We start from the raw sequence: 12,177 nt of genomic DNA, 5'->3' as shown, positions 1-12,177 counted from the left end.
CCAGGACTGGATTCGAACCCGGAACCTTTTTGCTGTGAGGTGACAATGCTAACCACTGCGCCACCCACATCGATGTCCTGTTGGTTCATAGCATCCCTCAAACCCCTCATACATGCTGTTAATGATGGAGGCAAGAGAATCAGGAAGTAAACTCCCAGCTCTCACATCATCTTGTAACAGGAGCATCCAGCTGGTTCCTACTTTTCCCTTTCTGTCCATCAGAGGGTCATCTTGATTTAAAGTGTTCATTACTCGTTGTTCCTCTGCTGACCAAAATGTCTGACTTTACTTTATCTTGTCCACATTTGTTGATTTATTCATCCTTACACCCATCCAGTACCATTTATGTATACATTTACCTGTTGATGTATTTAGCATTTTTAATGATAATCGTTTATTGAGTTAAGTAACTTTGATATACTTCCCTTTAAGATTACTTGTATTCTCTCATGTTTATTCTTACACATTTCTACTTGTAATTTTCATGTAATGAGGCCGACATTTAATCTCATTAAATTGTTCTTAATGGCCAAAATAAAGTCTTGGTGTGATCGGGTCTAGTTATTAACTTTCCTTTTAAGTCATTTCAGGTGCTTTACTTGTAGTTTTAATAGTAATCATGTGGAGTCATGTCATGTTGATCATTTAGTGTTCTAAGTAAAAGATTTGAAGTCTCCTCTACTCCTCGACTGGAAAAAGAAAGGCGGGATACCTCCGACGAGGTTCCTCTACTTAATATATGTTATACGGAAGAGTATCATATATCATTTGTGCAGCGGATCAGAGTTTGGCAATCCAAACCGTGAAGGACAGCGAGTAGAGCAGAGAAAAACCTGCTTCAAATCCACATAAGACCTTGAGGCTTGTGAAGCAGCGACGGCTGATGAAACTCATTCGTTTCCAGATGACCACACTGAATCGGAGGGAGACCCAGAAACTCGATCTGTTCCGCCCCAACTGGAACTCACCCCCAACTTAAACAGAGAAAACCCTCCGCTGCCTGACGCAGCTCCATTCAGCACCGCCTGGGGAACTATCAATGAAAGAAGGGCTGCAGGGGACAGAGAGGAAAGAGCGGCACACCGCCCGACTACAGCCGCATACAGATTCATACACAGTCCTGCGAGGCCAGTGATGGTGTAATTAGAGTCACACAGTGGGTCTTATGTACCCGATCAAAATAGAGGCCATGCATATAAGAATTAGCCTCGCCACAGCGGACAGAGTTCATGTAATCACCTCCTTCATGCCCTGTTTTTATCAAATCCAGCTAATATTGAGGTCCGCAGCACTTAGACAGCGAGCAGGAGATGAGGGTAGGGAGAATGAGCCCAATATGTCCACGTTATGGACCTCTGGAATATAATCAGGTGGTGTCGACCTCGTGAGAAAATAGGAGGATGTTGTCAGGGAATCTGGAATGTTGCCAATGAATCCCAAACAATCTAAAGAGAAAGGCAGCTGCAGGGCCCTTCTTCAAGCACAGCAAATACATGCCAAATACACACCAAATACACACCAAATACAAACCATATTCACGCCATATACACACCAAATACACACCAAATACATGCCAAATACATGCCAAATACACACCAAATACACACCAAATACAAACCATATTCACGCCAAATACACACCAAATACATGCCAAATACACACCAAATACACACCAAATACATGCCAAATACACACCAAATACACACCAAATACACACCAAATACACACCATATTCACGCCATATACACACTAAATACACACCATATTCACACCAAATACACACCATATTCACACCAAATACACACCAAATACATGCCAAATACACACCAAATACACACCAAATACACGCCATATACACACTAAATACACACCATATTCACACCAAATACACACCATATTCACACCAAATACACTCCATATTCACACCATATTCACGCTATATACACACCATATTCACACCAAATACACTCCATATTCACACCAAATTCACGCTATATACACACCAAATTCACGCCATATACACAACATATACACACCAAATACACTCCATATTCACACCATATTCACACTATATACACACCAAATTCACACCAAATACACACCATATTCACGCCATATACACACCAAATACACACCATATTCACACCAAATACACACCATATTCACACCAAATACACTCCATATTCACACCAAATTCACGCTATATACACACACCAAATTCACGCCATATACACACCATATTCACACCAAATACACTCCATATTCACACCATATTCACGCTATATGCACACCAAATTCACACCAAATACACACCATATTCACACCAAATACACTCCATATTCACACCATATTCACACTATATACACACCAAATTCACGCCATATACACAACATATACACACCAAATACACACCATATTCACACCAAATACACGTCATATTCACACCAAATACACGCCATATTCACACCAAATACACTCCATATTCACACCATATTCACGCTATATACACACCAAATTCACGCCATATACACAACATATACACACCATATACACACCATATTCACACCATATACACACCATATACACACCAAATACACGGCATATACACACCATATACACACCAAATACACGGCATATTCACACCATATACACACCATATACACACCATATTCACACCATATTCACACCATATACACACCATATACACACCATATACACACCATATACACACCATATTCACACCATATTCACACCATATACACACCATATACACACCATATTCACACCATATACACACCATATACACACCAAATACACGGCATATACACACCAAATACACGGCATATACACACCATATACACACCATATACACACCAAATACACGCCATATACACACACCATATACATGCCAAATACACACCATATTCACGCCATATACACACCAAATACATAGCATATACACACCATATACACACCATATTCACACCATATACACACCATATACACACCAAATACACGCCATATACACACACCATATACATGCCAAATACACACCATATTCACGCCATATACACACCAAATACATAGCATATACACACCATATACACACCATATTCACACCATATACACACCATATACACACCATATTCACGCCATATACACGCCATATACACGCCATATACACACCATATACACGCCATATTCACGCCATATACACACCATATACACGCCATATTCACGCCATATACACGCCATATACACACCAAATACACACCAAATACACACCATATACACACATACACCAAATACACACACACACAGGGAACAGAGCTCAGATCTGGTTGTGTTCTGGTCGTGGATCATACGGACGTGCGGAGCAGCTTTACTGGAGGATTTGGAGGATTTTGAAGAAATTATTCTGAATCCAAATAAGAGACAGGCCGCGGCTGCAGGGCACCGACGGAGATTAATAAAGGAAGATCTGTGCTTGGTGGAGTGCTGATGAGGAGAAGCTGTGTTACCGGTCACCATCGGTCTGACTCGACCAGCCACCGGTACTCCAACTCAGCCTCTGAACTGACCTTTAGGGGACTAAAGACAGAGATAATAGCGCCGGGCCCTGACAGAATACCACCTCAAAACGGTCCTCTGCCGACCCTGCACCGATCTGGCCTCCGCCCACGAGGTAGAAGTATGTCAAGCAGCAGGGGAGCATGAGCTGTGGCCGTGAGGGAAGGAGGACACGCAGCTCTGAGGCTGCTGACAGACACTCACCACCGGAGTCAGGCTGTGACAGGAGCGCTCCATGTCCGTCTTCTGGAAATACTGCTGGTTAGTGTGTCCAGAGGGTCTGAGGACGGAGACGGTACACTGGTCATAAGGACTCAGGGTAAAAAAGATCAGGGTGAACAGGCAAATACCCTCCTCAGAGCTCCGGTTGAAGGATGACTCCCCATGGAGAAGAGAAGAGAAGTCTTTTCTGATCTATAACGAATCCAACGAAAATCAAGGCCCTTCGAGGGAAATTCAACATATGGTGCTTTTGCATGAGTAAAAGTGAAACCTGCTGAATCACAATTATGAAGCGTTTTAGGCTTCATGTCCTTCACAGCTGCAGGTGCTGATCGAGTGCATCGACAGCAAACTGGTGCCACGCAGCACGACACCCAAAAACAACCGTCTCTCCTTCTGCTGGACTTGTGGCAGAATAACGAGTCCTCTGGTGCGGAGAGAGATTACAGGCCTGAGTCGTCTTAACTGCATGACGACTCCTGATCTCTGGCAGGTGTGGGAGACCGACGACCTGACAACACAGACTCCAGCTCACTGTGCCTACGATGACAAAGACCATCTCACTCCTGTTCGAGTTAAAGCCCTCGTCCTGTGGACACCCTATGGAAGCAAATTGGTCCGACTTATTCCAGAAAGATTTCAATATTTTGTTACGAAACCAGGCAAGCATAAACGTTACCCACGACGAGTCTGGAGAAGGTGAATTACACTAATCTGACATCCTGATGAGTGGCACGGACCTCCCCCAGAACAAAAAGAAGTGTGGGCTGTCTTGGTCCACGAAAAAAGAGATTATGAGGATTTATCATCTTCCTCTTCAGCTGAGAGGAAGGATCAGCCGAATGACAAGGACTTCTCACACACTTGGCCTTCAAACCGTTTCTCAGCCAGGACTGGTCTTCACCACAGACAGGTGAGTCCGCCTCCATTACGGTGGCTCCATGGTTAAATGCCAGTTAGGTCCAGATGGAATCATTCTGGATGTTCGGACCCACCCGCCCTCCTGTGGGGCCCTCCAGGGACCAGGCTGGGAGTTTACACAATGTTTGGGTGACTGATTACAGGGCTGACACTGAGCAGTGAGGTCCACTGCTGACATATTCAGGAACCGGGTACATAAAGGGAAATCTCAACTATCTACCGTGTGCCCTCTGAGGTTTAGGAAGGGAGAAAAGTAGACCCCAGGGATCGTCTTCTGTCAAGGCCCAGCACTCTCGGCGTGGTGGAGACGCTTTGGGGGACAGCTGGACCGTTACACCGGCGACAATATCCAAAGTATAGGAAGACAGAAAGCTTTTATCACCCCGATGGGGACGCAGCCCTCATGTTTCACAATGCAAACGCTTTCCTAGAATAAATACAAATAAAAATCTGATATCCATCAGGAATACCTGAAGCCCAACGTTGTGACTGATACAGAGAACGTGAAACAAAGACTTATTATGACTAAATGACTAGTTATTGATTATGTTAACAAACATAAATAAATGGATTGAGAAAGAAAAAGATCAATCAGAGAAGCACCGATAACATGTCTTAAAACAGCTTAGTGTGGGAGGAGGAGGAGGAGGAGGAGGAAGAGGAAGAGGAGGAGGAGAAGCAGGAGGACGAGGAGGAGTGTGTGTGTGTGTTCCCCGGGGAGAATCCGTCTCAGACAGGTCCACCCTCAGTGTACAACCTCACTGAAGATTCACTGCATCCTCACGACAGAACAGGAAAGACCAGGAGATGTAACTCCCATACAAAACACCCCACCACACACACACACACACACACACACACACACACACACACACACACACACACACACACACACACACACACACACACACACACACACACACACACACACACCACCCGGCTGCTCCGCACAAAGAGGAAACGACAGCTCACTGATGTGACGGCAGGTTCATGTCTGTATATCTGACAACTGTCTGAGCATCAGTGTCAGAGCACCACAATAAGCACCCTGAGGCTGCAGCAGATACTCATCAGTGCTTTCATTGGTTGGTAGATAAGGGGGCGTGGCCTGGCTGACAAGCCACCGTGATGGAGGGGGGAGATGATCCTTGTCTCTCACACTCCGAAGCTGTGCAGCAGTTTGATGCTCAGAAGCTGACTGATATAAAGGAGACTGAACACACACATACCCAGAAACATCTGCTTAGTGGGTCACTGCTGGTACCTGCACAGGACCGTTCAAAAACACCAGGAACAGGTCGTATTACCAGAACAACTGCCCCCTCCCAGAACCACCATCTCACCACAACAGTCAGAGGTCCTTCAAGGTAAATAAGGTTTGATTCACTCTCAACTCCTGAACTTCCTGAACCCCAGTGTCACATGAGTGATGCTCTCTGATGAGTGGGAGAGTCTGCAGTGTGAAGTGAAGCAGCAGGTGACTCGTCCCCCTGTGGATCCAACACACATTGGACAAGGACTGAAGTTATGAGCTCTGGTGTGGAGCAAGATACAGAAATGAAACGACACACTTTAAAGGACTATGAAACTAAAGTAGAGGAGGAAGAATTTTTTTAATTTTATTTTACATACAGACAATAAAGTGGAAATGTCAAGAATTAAGTCAAAGTGTAGAGAATAAAATAAAGTCAAAATGTGGATAATAAAGTGAAAACATTGAGGGTTAGATGAAGCTGTTTGGACCTGTGTCAGTGATTCCTGCTCCGCAGACTCAACAACGTGATCAGTTGTCTCATGTCCTGTGACACAACATGTCCTCTTTGTGTTGCTTGTTAATGTAAAGTCAGAAGAAAACAGTGATATCACTCACTGTGCCGCCAGTCAAAGGTGACCAGTTGGAATGTTTTCCTGCATGTTCCTCAAATTATTTAACGTGGTGAATCGATCAATGCACCTTCAATGTTAATGACAACTTTGTTTTTATTAGCTGTCTGTTGTAGTTTAGAGATGATTGGATCTTCCTCATCCAGTGTTGTTATGGTGTGCTGTGGCAGCAACACAGCTGTGATCACTGATGATGATGATGATGATGATGATGATGATGATGATGATGTACATGTACTTATTGACCCTCTTGTACAAACCACTTTTTTTATTTGAACACTTGATTAATGAATTGACATTTAATTTCTAAAGTGTTAATAATTTCTTATCGCCCATTAAAATGCATCAGAAGACCTCCACGAATCAACACGTCACATTCAGTAACAAAACAGAGGACGGACAGAAGACGGACACACTGGTCTGCTTCAGCAGAGGACTGCAGGCAGCGTGTCAGAGAGCAGCTCCTGTGTTCGACAGTCATTACCTGCTGATGTGTTGTATGCAGACACGCTGAGTGGCGACGAGGCCGAGAAGAAGAGAAGAAAGGACAGCAGCATTCCTCGACCTGAAAAACACAAGACAGAGGGAGAGACGTTCAAACAGGAGGCTGACAGAGAGGAGACTGATCCAAAGAAACAACAAACATGTCAAAAACATACGTGAAGAAATCATTAACGTGTCAATATAAGGCCAAGATATTAATTGGTTGTGTTGTGGATGCTACATGTCAAGCTAAAAATCAGCTGCCAGAGATCATATTTGGTTTGTCAGGACTGATGTTTTCACGTATTTAAGATGTGGACAGAGTCTTTTGTTCATTAAAAAGCTGAATACTGACTTCCTGTGTGCGTTCTGATGCAGATTTCATATAATTAATGTGCTGACTGACTCCAGATGTTTTCAGGGATCAGTCCAAGTGTCTGATGATGTCAGACGAACCTGAGCAGTCACACTACAGGCTACCTGTGAAGTTACAGTGAGGCTCTGATGCAGGAATGTGTGGAGACTGTACTCAACCACTTTATTGTTGATACATGCAGGAAGACCTGCAGGCACGACTCAGGGCAAAAAAACAACTACTAAATACAACATTTTAAAAAAGGTTCTGTGTAATATTAATAAAATATAAAACAGAAGTCTTTGGGGGAAAGAAGCAAATACAATACTTATCAATTGTAAAATGTCAAGAACATATTTAAGGAGCCTCAGTGTAATCTGTTTATTAATTATAATTTGGAAAGCTCCATAAGCAATTCCATTATGATTTATTATGTAATAGGTCAATATGATTTAATTAATAATGGGGAAACTAATCTATCAAATTTATGGAAACTATTTGACGCAGACTCTTCACTGTCAAACTATCGGACATAAATCTGATATAGAGGTACAATATGGGAAGAATACTTTCCTACAAAATCTACATTTACCAGTTAGAGAGGTTTCTAGGAATCTGCTCAGTGCATGTCTTGAAACTGGTGAGGCAAGCTGGTTTACTTCTTACTGGGATACATCACCATGGTAACTGATGCTGCAGAGCTAACCTGCTCTGGATCAGGTTAAGATAACAGATTCAAATATATAAGCAAATAAGTCTAAAATGGTTGAATACAACATGAGAATACATCTAATCAGCACATTAACTTCCTGGAGAGTCGTTCCAGTCAGATGTCATTGTGCTCTGATGATGGACAGTGATATCAAAGACTTTTAACTCTCTCATTCATACTGATTTTCCTGTCAGCTGTCCTTCCACCATTCAGCAGCTGCAGCTGGATTATATGTTTAACTTCCTCATATCTGTCCAATATGATAGTTTATAAAATATGTCGCTGTGCTGCCAGAACACTTATCAGTGTTTGTGATTGGTCAGATGCTGCAAACTCCGCCCCTTTTATGTAACACCCTCATCAATTGGGAAACCCTGGGTTTACTTATCGAGTTGTTATCTACCTTGATGTGACCACTTAGATGTTCTCTGGTTTGTCAGGTTCAGTAAACCAGATAACAGAAAGATATCCTGATCAGTTGAACCTGCTTGGAGCTTCATGTCTGCTGTCTGTTTGTTCTGGCTGATCAAAGCGGACTGTTCTGCTGCTGTGGTCCAACATGTTGTTCTTCTGCTCAGCGTGCTTATAGAGAAGTTTTCTGAGTTAGCATCAACTGATTGTCTCTGCTTCAGCCTCTGCTGTGTTCAGACTGGACCATTCAGAGGCTGGTGGAGGTGACATGGACGTACTCCAACCACAGAGGTGGTTCTGGCGAACGACACACATGTGGTGGTTGATGCTGATTGGTTAAAGACTGCTGTAACAGTTTCAAATGAACCTGCAGATGTGGTGAAATGAAACAAGGTTTAATTAAGCCTGATATTCATGCAGGTAGTTTGTTTCCCAGCAGGTTCACTCTCCTCTGACCTCTGACCTCTGACCTCTCTCTCATAGAGGTGCTTCCCCCCACAGACCTGCAGCTCACTGGCTGTTTGTTCTTTGCACCATCCTGAGGGAACTCTAAAGAGCGCTGTGGTTCAGAAATACTCAAACCAGACACCACCAATCAGGACACAATCACTGAGATCACATGACTTCTCCCTCTGAGGTTTGATATGAACATTAACTGTCTGCAGGATGATGCACTGCTGCCACACGATTGGCTCACTGGATAATGACATTAATAAGCAGGTGTACCTATTAAAGCGACTGCTGATGAATTGTCATTTACTGTGGATCCATTTTGTATCTCTTGCAACTGTCTTCACTCATGTGTCCTAATGATGGTAACTGTGATGATGAAGGTTTTCCTGTTTAAAAAAAGAGCTCAGGGAGTTGAAGGTCATAGTTTATACAGTTATATCTCAGAATATAGACCAAGCAAAACAACATGAATGATCTGAATACTGGGAATCCATCCACTGACAGAGGGTGACCCACAGCACCACAATCACACTAGATTTACAGGTCAGAGACTGTTTGACCCAGCGGTGAAGTCAGACAGAGGATAAAGGAGCAGGCAGATTCCCTGTTCTCATTATTCAATTCAATTCAGTTCAACTTTATTTATATAGCGCCAAATCACAACACAGGTTATTTCATGGCACTTAACACATTAAAGTCCTTACAGCAAGACTTTACAATATTATACAGAGAAACCCAACAATTCAACAATTCCCACAAAAGCTAGGAGGAGAAAAAAAACTCCTCTTTAAGGGAGAAAAACCTCCAACAGAGGGAAGAAAAACTCCCTCTGAACAGGAAGAAACCTCCAACAGAACCAGACTCAGAGGTGGAGAACATCTGCCTCGACCGGTTGGAGTGAGAGGAGAGCAGAGAGAGAAAAGGACAGAATAGAGATACAAGAGAAGAACTGTTGGTGGAGACGACAAGCACAGAGCAGAGACATGCAGCTCCATGACGGGACATCTGGAAAAGAAAGAACAGAAACTACACGAGCGAAGGAACTGAATGGAGACTACAGACGATCAGAAGAAACTATGGGAGAGAAAAAGCATGAGTTAATGAGATGTGATGGTGAGATATGAGTTATAGAGAGTGAAAGTGAGAGGAAAGAAGCTCAGTGCATAACGAGGTCCCCAGCAGCCTCGGCCTATAACAGATAACTGCAGGATGGTTCAGGTCCACTTGAGCAGCTCCAACTATAAACTTTATCAAAAAGGAACGTTTTGAGTCTAATCTTAAAACTAGAGAGGGTTTCTGCCCCTCGAACACAAACTGGGAGCTGGTTCCACAGGGGAGGAGCCTGAAAACTGAAGCTCTGCCTCCCATTCTACTTTTGGAAACTCTGGGAACCACAAGCAGACTGAGTGAGAAGATCTCTGTCAGGACGATGTGGTTCTATTAGACCTATTAGGATTATATGGTTCTATGAGATCTCTGAGATAAGATGGAGCCTGGTCATGTAGGGCTTTGTAAGTCATCAAGAGAATTTTAAATTATATTCTTGGTTTCACAGGAAGCCAGTGAAGAGAAGCTAAAACAGGAGAAATATGATCTCTAAATCCCGTCAGTATTCTTGCTGCAGCATTTTGGATCAACTGCAGGTTTTTAATGAGTAATTTGGACATCCTAACAACAAGGAATTATAATAATCTAGCCTAGAAGTAACAAACGCATGAATGAGTTTTTCTGCGTCACGCTGAGGAAGGATTTTCCTGATTTTATTAATATTAAGTAGATGAAAGAAGGCAGTTCTGGAGATTTGCTTTATATGGTGGCTAAAGGACAAATCATCATCAAATATGACTCCAAGGTTCCTCACAGTTTTGCTGGAGACCAAGACAACATCATCTAGAGTAACTAAGTGATTACAGAAAGAGTTTCTGAGGTGTTTAGGACCAAGAACAATAACTTCTGTTTTGTCTGAATTTAGAAGCAGGAAGTTTTTGGTCATCCAGGCCTTTATGTCTTTTAGACAGGCTTCAAGTTTTACTAACTGATTAGTTTCATGTGGTTTTATAGAAAGATATAGCTGAGTGTCATCTGCATAACAATGGAAGTTTATGCAGTGCTTCCTGATGACATCTCCTAATGGAAGCATGTAGAAAGTAAAAAGTATTGGGCCTAACACTGAGCCTTGTGGAACTCCATAACTAACTCTTGTTTGTCTGAAAGACTCATTGTTGACATGAACAAACTGGAATCTATCTGATAAGTAGGATTTGAACCAGTCTGATGCAGTTCCTTTAATCCTCGTCACGTCTTCTAATCTCTGTAATAAAATTGTGTGATCAATCGTATCAAAAGCAGCACTGAGGTCCAGAAGAACAAGTACAGAGACAATATGAGACATCAAACATGGTGGAGATGCAGACAGCAGCAGTAACAGTGAGTGACTGCAGACCCTCCCTCTGCTGCTCTGCTGGGGGATGGCGGTTCTCTTCAATTGTACATGCTCCTGCTTTCTGCTGCCGTCTACAGTAAACATAATGGAAATGAAATGGGCCGCAGTTTTCATTAAAAAACCTTTATGCCATCGGCACGGTGGTGCAGTGGTTAGCACTGTCACCTCACAGCAAAAAAGGTTCTGGGTTCGAATCCGGTCCTGGGCCTTTCTGTGTGAGTTTGTATGTTCTCCCTGTGCTTGCGTGGGTTCTCTCCGGGTTCTCCGGCTTCCTCCCATCATCCAAAAACATGCACCTCAGGTCAGGTTACCTGGCGCCGCGCTAGTGGCAGCCTGCTGCAGCATCTCCCCCCTGAGAGCCCCCCTGCTGTAGTGAAGACATTTCCCCTCCGGGATTAATAAAGTGTATAAAATCGAAAAAAATAAAATCGAAATCATCAGGGAGGCGTGGAGCCGAGAGGAATGACTTTCAGTTCAATCACATCTGAAACAATAGATGAGGAAATGCAGCAGCACAATAACAACATGCAGCCCCACTGTGAGTCCATGACTAAATGAGTTGCTTCCTGCAGGGGAACCTGGACCGGCTGGCGGAGAGCGAGGAGAACAGTTTCTGAGCTTTTCTCTGAGTGAAGGTAAAACCTCAGCCAGTGAAGGGAAGGAGGACAGAGTTATTATCATATGTTATATGCATACACATGCACACAACACTACTGAACAGTG

The 12,177-nt window shown here is 43.3% G+C and overlaps 1 protein-coding gene across 1 annotated transcript in view; it reads right to left on the bottom strand.

Annotated features, from left to right (window-relative positions):
- The window catches only part of gabbr1b (gamma-aminobutyric acid (GABA) B receptor, 1b), a 121,805-nt gene that overhangs the window by 90,469 nt on the left and 19,159 nt on the right, over positions 1-12,177 (bottom strand). The window contains exon 2 of the mRNA XM_069720677.1: positions 7,082-7,162. Within this exon, the coding sequence (XP_069576778.1) occupies positions 7,082-7,162 (81 nt within the window). The remainder of the gene's footprint in view (positions 1-7,081; positions 7,163-12,177) is intronic.

The sequence above is a fragment of the Brachyistius frenatus genome, unplaced genomic scaffold (assembly GCF_029030835.1).
Source record: "Brachyistius frenatus isolate BFR_SWC_R1_liver_20210118 unplaced genomic scaffold, ASM2903083v1 Contig_245, whole genome shotgun sequence".
In the NCBI taxonomy this organism is placed as follows: domain Eukaryota; kingdom Metazoa; phylum Chordata; class Actinopteri; family Embiotocidae; genus Brachyistius; species Brachyistius frenatus.
This window is presented reverse-complemented; position numbering and strand designations above follow the sequence as displayed.